The 15,172-nt window shown below is 27.6% G+C and overlaps 1 protein-coding gene across 2 annotated transcripts in view; it reads left to right on the top strand.

Annotated features, from left to right (window-relative positions):
- Positions 1 to 15,172, top strand: part of LOC111625881 (conserved oligomeric Golgi complex subunit 8-like) — a 97,922-nt gene that overhangs the window by 56,641 nt on the left and 26,109 nt on the right. The window contains exons 8-9 of one of the 2 annotated variants that reach the window (XM_023369142.1): positions 3,040 to 3,208; positions 13,919 to 14,173. In XM_023369142.1, the coding sequence (XP_023224910.1) occupies positions 3,040 to 3,208; positions 13,919 to 14,023 (274 nt within the window). In that variant the 3' untranslated portion in view covers positions 14,024 to 14,173. Of the gene's footprint in view, positions 1 to 3,039; positions 3,209 to 13,918; positions 14,174 to 15,172 lie in introns of those variants that run through there. The other variant, XM_023369134.1, reaches the window with a different exon arrangement.

Raw genomic sequence — 15,172 nt, forward strand, 5'->3', positions numbered from 1 at the left:
TTGCTTACAAAAAACTGATCCAAGTGATTTTTGACATTGTCATTTCAAGTAAATGTCTTACAGTTAAAAAAAATTTGTATAGATCAGAACAAGTAATAATCTGAGTGTGCTCGATCTGGCGAATATGGCTGGTGTGATAGCACATCCCATCTAAGTTGTAACAGTTTCTGACAAGTTACCAAACTTGTGTGAAATTTGACATTATCATGGTAAAATACTACACCTGTTTTGTTGATCAATTCTGGCTGCCTTTTCTGTTTGATGATATTACTCAATTTGTTTACTCGATGGCAGTACACTTTCAAATTAATTGTTAAATTGTCTGGTAAAAGCTCCAAAAAAAAAAATTTCCTTAAAATCCCACTAAAGAGAGCATCTCATTATATCTCTAACTGCATTATTATTTAAAAAACTCCACCATACCTTTTAAAATGCAGTCTATTTTAAACACTTATCGAATGTTTTCGGTCAGATTAACAGACCTTCTTCAGGATCGAACTATCAGAATTTAAATTTGCAAAACGGAAATTCCAAAATGTACGTTCTATAATCTTCTCAATTGCGCATGCCCATTATTATAATTTTAATGTCGCCACTTTCCATGCCGATGCTATTTTGTTTGATTCACGAAAATTTATATTTTGCCCTTTTTCTTTGCACTTGTAAATGTGCCAGGCTTCTGCATACTTTAGATGTCTTCTATTTTCCACTTTTTGTATGAGATTTGCCTTGCTCCATTTGATTTCGATCTCTGTTGGATCTGCAATCGCATAATTAGCCAAAGCCGTGATTGGTTGTTTAAATCTTACATTCTTTTCGTGCTCCTTCAATCTTTCATTTAATGATCTTTTAGTGGCTCCTATATAATATATCTCCTTATTCAGCCTCTTATCATACAATGGTATGATAAAGGTATGGTGGAGTTTTTTAGAGAGCATCTCTCTTTAAGAACATGTGGAGCCATATATCAAGCTTTGAAATGAAACTAATTTGTTTCAAGTAATTATAAACAGTTCAATTTGACAAATTTAATGTCTTAGTGATTTCACGTGTTGTTATTCGGCAGTTGGCTTCAATCAGTACCTTTATTTTGTTTTCATTGGCTTCAACTGGCCATCTAGAATGTGGTGCATCTTCAATATTGAAATTGCCAGAATGAAATTTTGTAAACCAGTTTTGGCACTGTCGTTTTGTCAATACATCATCTCCATACACATCACACAATTTTTTTCTCGCTTGAACAGCATTCTTACCTTTTTGGTAATAAAAGAGCAAAATATGCCGAAAATGCGGCTTTCGATCTTCCATATTTGATGGGACACAAAAAATAAACAATTGCACAAAATGAAACAAAATTTTTTACAAATAAGCCTTAAAATGATAGCTGTCAAAATATGTAATGATAATATGGTTTAGAATGAAAATGACGGGAAAAATATGACTAATCCGTCTAGTGGTAAAAAAAATGAAATTACTTTGTGAACAACCCAATAGGATGGGAACTTTTATAAGTTCCCATCCTAATTCTTCATTTTAGGATCTGAAAATACATTACAAAAGAAGAGTTTTTCAAAATTCACAAAGAGGACGATGAGCCAATTCACATTGAAGAAGAAATGTATTCTTCTTCAGTGTGAATTGGCTCATTCCATGATTGGTTCTAACCTCATTCTATCAGTTGCTCATAATACTTCAACATTCATGTTGAAGAAAATATTTTCTTTACATAAGTGTTGAAGAGTTAATACTCTGAAACTTATTAAGGCACATTACCTAAACAGTAATTCAACATGGGTATTGACCCAAAGTTATCAGAATATTAATACAAGAATACCTGCAACAGAAAGAAAAGAATGTAAGAGAGGACACTGAATATAAGGTAGTGAGATACAAAAAAAACAATGAAACTCCTATACCAGGAAATTGTAAGAGCCAATAAATTGACTGTAGCAAACAAAAAATTTCCATGATGTACTCACTACTTAGAAATAACAAGAATGCCTGGTCTAGTTATAAACTTCCAGGAGTCTACTCCATATTGATTTCAGACCTTAGAAATGGAAGAATCTAAAACATATTGAGGCAGCAACAAGGCCACTACTACAATATCTATAGGAATATTACATATCAATTGCAAAGGTGCAACACACAATAATGTTAGTTGCTTACACAGACAGTTAGATGTACAGGTCCTCATAGATTAGACAGAACTATTGCATAACTGAAGAAAACCTTCCATTCTCAAACATTTAAAAAAATTGGAAAGTTCAAGGCCAACAGAAATAAAATGACCATCAATTATAGGGACAACAATACTCTATCTATAGCTTGGAGAGCCATATATGAAATCTGATAATATTATGGAGCTTTGGGTGTGTCAACTGTACAGTACAACATCCAATTAAATGTTTTTTAAAACCTGAAGACAGTTGTTTTAAAATTACCAAAAACATTCATTTTTATTTATAAAGTAAAAGTTAAGGTTCAAAAAACCAAAAATCCAGTTTATAATGTATTTAATTTGAAGACATGCTATTAAAGGAGGTAATAATTATTTCTTTTATTTATTCACAAACAGTTAGGATGGTAATACAGCTACTACTCTGGACATTATTTCAACTGAAGACTGATTACACTGAACGTTTTTATTGTGTTTTACTTTTCCAAGCATTTCTACATACATAATATACCAACATAGTACAGTCAGTAAAACTTGCTATGTACAAACTGATTAAATTTTATTGCAGCTCACTGTAATGTATATATTGAATTATCTTGCATTTTAATGCAAGAAATTTTAACTCATTTGTTATACATTGAAATTAATTTATTAATAAATATATGATTGAGTAAAAACATATTTATCATATATTTAATTTAAAGAAATCAGAAACAATCTGAATTTGAAGTTTATAATTGAAAATTTATGCAAATATAACTTAGGATTTGAGATTTGTTGCATTGATAAAGGAGTATTTGTATATAACTTATTAGCTAGATATAATCAATGTATTCATTAAAAAATATTTTTATTTTCAGGGCAGAACAGACAGCATTCACCAAATCTGAAGAAGAAATTTTCTCACAGTTTTGTGTTCAGTTTGCAAATGAATTGTTACCATATTTAAATAAATGTTTATTGATACTATTTCCTCCATCTGAATTGGCCAAAATTTTGGGAATAACTATGACTGATTTTAATAAATTGGTAACTAAAACATTAATTTATCTTAATGGAAAATAATTTTTCATATATGATAAAATTTAAGTTTTTAACTTAGAAAAAATATCAGGTAAGAATTTTTAGATTAAATTTAAATTACATATTTAATTTTACTAAAAAAAAAAAATAAGAATTTTAGATTTAATATCTTTTATTTGGAATCAATCCTATAAAGAATTTTAACAGGATAATGTAAAGTAGAAATTAAAATGTAAGAGATTTTTCTCATAAAGTTTTAATAATAATTTTATAAATTAATTTACCTGAAATCTCTCATATATAGAAATCAAGTATAATTAGTAAAGAATTGTCAGTTTACTGAAAAATAATAATAGTAATAATCAGAAATATGATAATGTAATCAAAAATTTTATAGAATATATCAAACTTAATACCTAGCTAAACTCATATTACAGATTTTAAAACTACAAACAGTAAACTTAACTTATTTATTATTAATTTAAGCAGATAAAATTTTGATTTTTAAATTTTGTACATAAAATATTAAAAAAAATGAATATTTATGTATTTCTAGTAACAAATTATTGATTATTATTTAAAATTCTTTACTAATAATTACAAACTTTAAGCAAATAAATAGTTATAAATTCAAAGAATGATTTGGATTCTTAAATATACATTTAATATTCTTATATGTAAATTGACTTGTATATTTTATATTTGTTTAGTAGTTAGCTTACAAGTTACAGTATGATTATATTTACATCTAGAGATCATATTTTTATATATATTATTTTTTAAATGATTTAGATAGATTCTGTTGAAACATAATGATTAATTATAAATGTTTTGTGTTATATTTTTTTATGAAATTACAATAGACTCTTGCTTTTGTATTCCTAACTTTTATGACTGATATGCTGTAAACATTTTATTATGACTTATAAAATGCTATATTTAAATTGTTTTTGAACACTAAAAAAAAACAAATGTACTGGAACTAGAAGAACTCCAAAGAAAAACATGAATACAAAGAAAAACATTGACAGAATATAACAAATTTATGCTTAAATAAACCCATAAAACATCAATAATGAGCATAAATGAGAAATTTTAATGAAAACACTTATTCACTTGCAGAAAATGGTTTATCATGTACAAAACTATACAACACATTATATTTGGTTGCAGCTTTTTTTCAGTGTGAGATGATAAAACAATAATAAATTGAGGCAAACTTTGCAAATGGCATTCCATTGTACTGTACATGAAATTAATATTGAGAATAAAATCTTGCAATATTGTGTCTTTACAATTTACAGCTTATTGCATCTTTGCAGCCTCATGTTTTTGTATGTGCGATAAATATTCAACTGATATTCATGCGATAAACTTTTAACATATTCACTGCCAACACTATACTTGGAGCAGTTTACACTACAACATTGCATGTTCCAACCTTGCTCGTGAGCATCATAAAAGTTTGCTGTGTATCTTGCTTTAAAAATTGATTATTTGTTTTATTTTATTATTTATTGCACATTTTTAATACTACATTATATTTTATATACTGGTAAATTTTTTGATGTTTTTAACATACAATATAGTAAGTAAACAAAATAAAAAAAAATTTTTTTTAATCTTCTGAAACCATGTTTTCTAATTTCTTTGATTCACTTAACACAAAATCACCAAAAGGAGGCCAAAAAAGATCACCAAAAGGAATCAACTAAATAAAGATGGAATATCACCAAGTGTTGAAATTGTAACACATCTTGTGTTAAGTGAATCAAAAAAATTTTTTGTCATAGAGCCAGGTACATTGCTTCTTACAAGGGCAGTGAATGTGTTAGGAAGGATTTATTAGGAAAAATTCCATCTGAGGCCATCACCTAGTCATCTGATACTACCATCCAGATTTGAAGCTTTTAACACAAATTGACTATATACATCAAAATAACCAAATAACAAATATAATATCTCAAAAGCCTGCACACAAACACAAATCGAGGAACAATTTTACAAATACACACATCATATGATTGTAGAAAAGAACACACACAAAAAAATACTATGACTGAGCTATAATGACAGGCATAATAAAATCACATACATCATAGACATAGCTGTTCCAAACACTCACAACATACAAATACATACAGTGAGTTATATGGGATAAAGATTGGCTGGTACAGTACATGGGTTTCTAGTATATGTTGGTGTGTATGCTACCACCTTTAAGATTGATAGAGATGTCCAGAAAATGAATGGAAGTGGCACTTTCTTTGTTGAAGATTCAAAAATAACCTTTACAGGTTATTTTTATACATATACAGATTCAAAAATAACCTTTACAGGTTATTTTTGAATCTGTACAATAGGAGTTTTAAGTCAGGTTTCTTGCATCATAAGATGAAAATGTTGTCCACAGACTGGGCATAGATTAGAATGAGATGCTGGAATTCTTTATTCCATACAACTTACCTGACCCTTTCTACATTAAACTCTCAGCATTCAGATCTCTAATTAAAAGAACATACAGTGGGTGATCGGTTAACGTACAAATCAGATAACGAACACTTTCGCGAAAGATTTTTATGTTCGACAATGAACACATGATCAGATAATGAACACCTCACAGAACAAACACAAGAAGAAGCGACATAAAATAATGCATATTGATTGGTCTTCCCTTGTCTTCAGACAACAATTCAAAACTTTTTGGAGCGTGGGAGACGTCGACGTTGACGCCCAACCCAGTATATACTGATCAGATAGTATTCCTCCAAACTTTAAAACTCTCCCTTGTAATTCCAGCCTTTTATTTTTCTGACAGAAACAATTCATTTATAGTATTCGCGAGACTGTCGGGCGGGCACTCGTTAAGTTTTGCATCGGTTTTTATTTTCGAAAGGTGAGAGTATGATATCACAGGTAGAGAGTGGGCAGATGTCTGATGTCTGTTGTTGCTGGGCAGTATGGCTTGAACAGGTCTACAGTAGGCTGCAGTTCAATCTCAGGTCCGTGTCGTGCTATGGTGCAGAGATGCGGTTGCATCAGGCGGCACCGTAATGGGGCAGCATAAGTGGCATTTAAGAAGCAGCATTTCGAAGACTTGCATCATACTGAGAAAATCTACCGCATGGCCCTGTTCAATCTTATCTAAGAAAGATACTATATTATCAAGAAGACTTAAGCAGCTTAAAGAGTAACAAAAATCACATCTGAGAAATAAAGAACATTGAAGAGCTCATAATGGAACATGAAACTGATCTTATGACAAAAGAATGCTAAGAACTCTTGAATGAAGAACACCAAGAAACTCGGCAAGATATGTTTTCTTCTGAAAAAGAGAATTAATGTCGATATCTACTATTAAACATTTTTTTGAAGAAGTGGGATGATGTCAGAACAACGGTCTTAGAATGGCATCCAAACCAGGTTGAGGTTAATAGGCTTATGGATATCTACAATTACAATGCTATTAATTACTTCTGAAAAATCTTGAAGAACAGAGAAAAGCAATAGACATTGACAGATTCTTTAATCCCCACAAAGAGAAAAAACATGACTAATAAAAATGCAAGACAGCATATATATGTATTTTTACTATTGCATATAAATAAACGTAATAAATAAAAAATATAAAAATAAAATATTCAAAAAATAAAAAAGTATACATATTTTTTGGAGTCTCCAGAACAAATTAATCAAATTTCCATGAAAACCTATGATAAATCGATAATCGGTTAATGAACAATTCAGATAACGAACAAAGTCTTGAAACAGAAAGAAAACCATTCCATCATGCCAGGAGTATACTCCATCCCTTGGAAGATCAACGATTTCAATGTAAACTTACATATGTGAGAGTTGCAGCAAGGAGCTTGAAAGCAAGATTCAAGGAACGTATATATACAATTAATAAGAACATGAAAAGCACAGTCTTAGCCAACTATGCCAGGGAGTAAAACATAAGAGTTGCATGGGAAGATGTAGCAATAATCTGACCCAATAGAAACCTGAACAACTATTTACAACATAATAACCAAATAGCAAATATAATACCTCAAAAGCCTGTACATAAAACAAACCCAGGAAATGATAGAAATATTTAAATCTCACAAAAAAAACAAACTTGTTTTAATTTTAGAGGAGTGGACAGTCTTTCTATGGCATGGAAATGCATTTTTGAACCATGAACTTTGACACTTATATTAGTTATTTTTATTAATTTATTTATGTTTTGTTTCTTTTAAAAATTTTAATCATTGAGTTTTATTGCCTTTAATTTTATATTATATTCATTTATGTTTAGAACTGCCAAATTTATAAATTTGTATTTTGTTCATTTTTAATGTCTATTTCTGTATTCAATTCATTAGTCCTAACTGAGGAAGATCTATGAATAGATAAAAACATTTTTATGGTATTAAACTAGTAGTCCTTTCTTGCACAGGTGTTATATCACATACACTATGCAAAAGTCTAAAAGCATCAGGGCTTCACAACAGCCTTTATGTATCATATTACAGAAAGCAGCTATACTAAATATGTTACATAGTCAGGAAATTCTTAAATGTAGATACATAAATGATTATCCCCTAACCAAAATAATATTTTAGCTATTCATCGACCTTGGTCCAGCATACCATTATGCATGTGTAGGATACATACCACCCACACCATAATAATGATAGTAAATGTTAAATTAACATTTAAAAAGAACTAAACAGAAAGGGATTTTAATATTAATAATAATTAACTGTTCAACTCTCATTTGCTGTAAAAAGCAAACATATGATAAAATCAATATTTGATTCAAAATACAAATGCTGGAACAACTAACATCAAAACTACACTTTTCATACTTTTCCAACATGAGTTTATTTATAAACCTGCTTCAAGTTTAGCATTAGCATTAAATCCTGAAGCAGATTAACAAATAAACCAAAAATGTTTGTTTATCTTAAATAAACTCAAGCTGGAAAGTATGAAAGGTATGGTTTTGATTGATATTTGGTTTCTTAATGCTATAGTTCTCTGATAGAAAACAAGTAACAACATATAGAGAGGTGAAAATTACTGGAAACTTATTATCTTTAAGATATAAGTTCAAATAGGTGTGTCTAATAATATCAAAGTATGGATTGATACACAAACAGTGAATGGGAGAGAACTAAAGGTGAAGTATGTGTATATGTGCCTTTGGTGGTTTTGAAAAACTTCTCAGTGACAGATGAATATATCTGCAGTGCACAAGATTTTTTATTCTTTCTAGCGATACTCTTGGTGATGAGCTAAAGCTGTTTGATGAGTTCATAATTGTAAGTAGGATGACAATTTCCAAATTTCTAAATAAGAGGACATTGTGTACATATTATTTGTAGCATCATATGAAAATTATTTCAAACTTTGTTAGCTTGGCATATTCAAGATTTAGACATGAATTGTCTTTTTATTGCATCCATACAGCTTCTTCACTGTCATAAAGTGAAAAACATGTTTTATCACTATATATAACATTCTTCCAGTATAAATAAAATAAACCTTTAACTATCCAGCAATAAAAATGTTTAATAAAAACGTTTTCAACAATTTTTAAACGGCCATCTTCAGTTGAACCAATATTAAATAGTTAACGGTTTATTTTATTTATATTATTTATTTATTCCAGTATAAGTTCTTGTTTTTATTTATCCTTCCAGTAACCATCTTAAGGACCAGCTTTTTTAGATTTAAAATCTGTTTCACATATCAATGGAAGCAAGGTGGATTTTTTTTATGGGGATCTTGCCCTAAAATCATTGTCCTATGTTATGTTTCTTATAGTTTGATCTCTTGAAAAACTCAACTTAAACATATTTTTTTATTAATGTCTTAAAAATTAAATTTTTATTTTATGAGATAATGTATAAATATTTCAGGTAGATTTCAAAAAGGTAGACAAAATAATACCTTGTGTTGCCAGACAAAGAACAAATTATTCAAAAACTGAATTTCTGGCCATCCTAATTGCAAGTTCAAATTAACGGATAACCTGCATCATTGCATCACCTTCTTTTAATCTTCATTATTTACTATTTTCTTTCATGTATTTTCCTGTGAAGCATCCCCTAGTTTTTGAACTACTTTTTTGTTTTTTTATTTTGCAAAATCATTTTCTGCTTCCTTTGCATAGTCTAAAAAATTTTATCAGTTTGTTTATTGGTTACAGCTACAGAGTGCTCTGAATAGGGAAACTTTAATTATGGCCAGCCTGTACTATTAAAGTGATTATCTCTTTAATTTCCATTATATTCTAAAGGATCCTATAATACAAGTGTGTTGTTAAATGCTTTAAAGAAATCAAAATTCATTTTATCATTATTGGCATATATATTGCCACTCTTCTGTACATGGTGAGCTGGAACCTACTAATAATAAGTTACACTTTTTACACTCTTTCCAGTAGTTTTAAGAAACATTTAATTTAACTGTTTTGCTGGAAATAGTGTGAAAGGTGTGAATTATTATGCATTTGCCACCTTGTAAATTTCTACAATCTAAATCAATAGATTTGTGTCACTCTTCAATCAGTTGAAAGTACAATTTCTAGAAGTTAATCTTCTACAGTGTTTATTATGTTTTTATTTTAAGAAAATATGTGTAAAATTTAAAGATATTTATAATGAAATCAATGATGAGAATGCACAATAAATCCAATTTTAGAAATAGTTGGAAAAAAATGCACTGATATAATATTAAAACAAATTCACCTGAAGAATATTATTGTGTAAATATTTTAATTCCAATTCTGGATTCATTTTTGAATCATTTGAATGAAAATTTCATAAAACAGAGATGGTTTAAATAGTTTAATTCTAGGATTTAATCAAAATAATGATGATCTTGAAGAAAAGTTGCAATATTAGATACAATACAGACTTAGAGAACTGCAATTTAAGTATTGATATATTAACAGCAGAGTAAACAAACTGTGGAGAGAAAATTTTGAAACAATAAAGATCTCCCAAAATGTACAGCCCAGTCAGTACTTGATCAGCTATTCCAGTGGTTTCCAATTAGTTTTTTTCCTGTGTACCACTTTATGAAAGAGCTCAAACTCGCGTATCCCTTATAGCAGAAATTCATATTAATCCATACTAATATTATAAGTTCGAAGATAATTCTGTCTGCCAGTCTGTCTGTTACCTTTTCACGTCTAAACCACTGAACAGGTTTTAATAAAATTTGGCACAGAGATAGCTTACATTTTACTGCAAGAAAATATCTTACTTCTACGAGAAAATTCGATATAATGCAGGCGAAGCTGTGGGTAGACAGCTAGTGATAAATAGAATAAGTTTTTTTTTACATTTATTACCTTTAAAATACAATTCTAATAATAATGAAAATAACATAAGGTTATTTAATTTTAATGTGATAAATGTGCATGATTTTCTTTGCACAACTTTGTAAAATCTGGTTGCTTTTTGGTCAGCTTCAGTCTCAAGTCATCTTCAAGTTGAAGTCGGTGACGATGTTTATTTTTCATGTTTGTCATGGCCTAAAATCCGCTCTCGCAGAGGTATGTTGTGTAAAATGGTAGTAAATATTTTATTTCTGCTTCGTTAACATGATGATAACGATAATTGTATAATTTTTGTTTCTTGTGTAAGAATTTCATTTAGGTATTGTCACAAATGCATTTTTTTGATGAAATTTTGAGAATATTTTCAATTACAAATAAATGAATTTGTGCATTCGACATCATGTTGTAAATTGCCGAATTTTTGATGGTCCACCCATTATTTTTTTGATTGCTTCATCTCATGCATTTAAATTTTAAATAGATCGATTTTAGATTGCTGCGCATACCCCTTCACACGATTTCGCGTACCACTAATTGGGAACCATTGAGCTATTCAAAAGAATTTTTTCCAAATATATATAAATTATTGAAGACTTTTGACCAATCTTCTGGTTACAATAGCAATGTTCTAACAGTCATTTTCAACATAAATTTTTAAAAATCTACTGTTATTAGAATAAGATATTTTTCAATTCAACATCAGAAAAGTGATTAAGTGAATTTGTTTCCCTTTATATATATATATATAAAGATGTATGTATTAACAGAGGTGTTAAATATGTAGGAAAAAGAAATGGCAACTCAGCAGTTTAATTATATCAAATTAAACTGCTACATTATTTTGATTATATTAAATTATTGTATTTGTGTTGTGATTTGTTTAATGATTTTATGAAATTATTACTTATATAATATTTTTGATTGATATAAACCAGTTATATTTATTAAAATAAATATCACATAATTTTGTGTATTTTTTGCATTTAAGTTATTTGCATTTTATTCAAACATTTGATATTTCTAAATTTTTTTTTTAGTTGTATCTCTTTTGCTATGGATAGTGTGTCTTATTACAGTCTGTAGGATGTAACTAAAGTCAAACTTGCACATACAGAATGCTATTATAACATTATTATTACCATAAGTTAAATTGCAAAAATTTGTTTATGGTACTAATTGTTGAGTCATTTGATTAACTTTATTTTGGAAACTCAAAAGACTTAATTTAGTTTCTAAATATAATGCTGGTATAAAATAAATCAAACTTGAAAAAAAAATACACTTGCATAAGAGAGAAATCTTGTTCAATATTTCAGAAGATATTGCTTTGTTTTATAATTTTCAAATCTAATTAAATTGAAGAATATTTATAAATAAAATATTGTATATAATAAAACACAAACTTTAATACTTCATCATCAAAGCTTGTGTTTGGCAATTTTATAAAAATATCATTTGAAATATAATTTAAATATTAAATTTCAAAAAATTTATTTTCTAATAATTATCATTTTTAGAAGAAAATGTAATGCTAGAAACAATAAAGGAGTTCACTGTTTATTCAGATTTAAACATTTTTTGGGACCAAAATCCATCATCAGAACCCACACACAAAAAAAAGGAACAGAAAATGGAATATAAACATCAATAATACATTCACGTTCCATTTTCTATTGCTTTTTATAAGTGTGAATTGTGATGATAGAATTTTGTTCCCAAAAATGTTTAAATCTGAATATAAAATGGATCCTGTACTATTTCTGCATTATATCCCTTCTAACATCTGATGGAGTCATACAGTTTTTATAAGTGATTATCATTTTTATAATCTCAGAAAATATCAGTTATTTATACATAAGATATTTTTCTTATCATTTTACTTTATATCTGTTTTGCACAAGGCCACTGAGAGGGAGGGGAGCTGGAGATTTTTTCTTCAGGCCTGGAGTAAACTTAGAGGCCCTTAGTGATTCCTACCCAATAAATTGATGTTATTTTTACTAAAAAAAATAAAATCTTTAAGATTGCTTTTTTTTTCTTTAACAAAAATCATTTTGTGCATTTCATTTGTTCAAAAAAAATAGCAAAAGAGACTTTCTCTACCACTTGGCTGCATATAAGCTCTTAACGGCTCTGATTTTGCATTTTTTGTTGCTTGATTTAATTTTTGTAACATCTTTTCAAAATCAGATGTAAAAAACTGGCACACAAACTGGAAGTAGATACTAAAACAACCACTTCACACCTAAGCGATAATTCCAAAAAACTTTATATTAAAACTTTCTGTTTAAGACTGATTACATAAATTTAAAGAAATAATTGATTGTAAGATATTTTGAGATAAAGAAAAATAAATATCCAGTTAACTTAAAAAAATTAAATATTTGTCATATTTAACTAATAATACTAAGTAATTATTTAATGAAATGAGTAAATTTTAATATAAATTTCAAAAAAAAATTTTATCTTGAATAATTTTTTATTAGAACACCATTTAAAAATAATAAATTGAAGTTATTATGATGTTTTAAGCTTACAAAACTCTACAAAAAAGTATCTTTTTTGTCAAAAATAAACAAAAGTGTTTTTAGACTCTTCAGATGTATTCCTTTTAAGATATAATTTATTTTTCATGAAAGAAAATGGAAAAATTTATATAACTTTCTTTTTTATCTTGTAAATGATGGATCAAAAAATTTAGAAACTCCCATTTCAACTTAAAAATAGAAGAAATTGAAAAATAGTCATGAACTTGAACTGAAAAACAGAATTGAAGTTTTTGAACTCTGTTTTTCAAGTTCTAAAATTTTTTGAAACTATCCAAGATTTAAAGAAGTCATAAAAATTACATTCAAAATAAACAAGAGATTTAATATCTGTTGTTTATTTTGTTAAATACACAAAATAAAATGAAAAATAACTATATGAATATCTATTTAAAATGTCTTTTTTTCTGCATTGCAGTTTTATTTTACTAGATAATTAATTGATTATGATTGTAACAATTAGATCTAAAATTTTTTTTTATTTTTAATATTAATATATTTATTTTTTGTAAATTTTTTGCTTCAAAATACAAATTCTGATTTATGAAAAACTGAAATAATTTATAAATTATATTTAAAATTTGATTTCTAAATTTAAGAATGCTCCAATTATTTGGAGCATTCTTATTTTACTTTTTTTATTTGAACTGTATAAAAAGAAGTAATGTTTATAAAGCATGTTTTATTTGGATTTTTGAAATATCGGTTTGAAAGTGTGATTATATTTATTATTGTTGAAATATACTTTAAAATTTATGTAATATTGTAATTTGTAGAGCTATGAGATTACTTCAACTGCTAATAAAATTTTTCTTTGTATTTATTTAATCTTAGTTTGAAGGAATGCAGAATACAAGACAATACAGAACACATAATGAAAAATTTAATCTACAGTATTTGAATGAGAATGGATGTATCAAAAAATATGAGGTGTTATAAAAGTTAAAGATTTAAAGTCTTATTAAATATCTTAAAACATGCATCAAGACTATGCAAAATATATGGATTTTGAAAATGTTTTTGCTAAATGTAATTTTAGTCAGAAAAGCTAAAATTATTATATTTAAAATCCTATAAAGGCTGATTCAGAATAAATCAGTATAAATAACAAATGGGTTAAGTTAGTAGATTTTGTTNAATGATTAATTATAAATGTTTTGTGTTATATTTTTTTATGAAATTACAATAGACTCTTGCTTTTGTATTCCTAACTTTTATGACTGATATGCTGTAAACATTTTATTATGACTTATAAAATGCTATATTTAAATTGTTTTTGAACACTAAAAAAAAACAAATGTACTGGAACTAGAAGAACTCCAAAGAAAAACATGAATACAAAGAAAAACATTGACAGAATATAACAAATTTATGCTTAAATAAACCCATAAAACATCAATAATGAGCATAAATGAGAAATTTTAATGAAAACACTTATTCACTTGCAGAAAATGGTTTATCATGTACAAAACTATACAACACATTATATTTGGTTGCAGCTTTTTTTCAGTGTGAGATGATAAAACAATAATAAATTGAGGCAAACTTTGCAAATGGCATTCCATTGTACTGTACATGAAATTAATATTGAGAATAAAATCTTGCAATATTGTGTCTTTACAATTTACAGCTTATTGCATCTTTGCAGCCTCATGTTTTTGTATGTGCGATAAATATTCAACTGATATTCATGCGATAAACTTTTAACATATTCACTGCCAACACTATACTTGGAGCAGTTTACACTACAACATTGCATGTTCCAACCTTGCTCGTGAGCATCATAAAAGTTTGCTGTGTATCTTGCTTTAAAAATTGATTATTTGTTTTATTTTATTATTTATTGCACATTTTTAATACTACATTATATTTTATATACTGGTAAATTTTTTGATGTTTTTAACATACAATATAGTAAGTAAACAAAATAAAAAAAAATTTTTTTTAATCTTCTGAAACCATGTTTTCTAATTTCTTTGATTCACTTAACACAAAATCACCAAAAGGAGGCCAAAAAAGATCACCAAAAGGAATCAACTAAATAAAGATGGAATATCACCAAGTGTTGAAATTGTAACACATCTTGTG

The sequence above is a fragment of the Centruroides sculpturatus genome, unplaced genomic scaffold (genome assembly GCF_000671375.1).
Source record: "Centruroides sculpturatus isolate CEXI.00-Female unplaced genomic scaffold, Cexi_2.0 scaffold181, whole genome shotgun sequence".
Lineage (NCBI taxonomy): Eukaryota > Metazoa > Arthropoda > Arachnida > Scorpiones > Buthidae > Centruroides > Centruroides sculpturatus.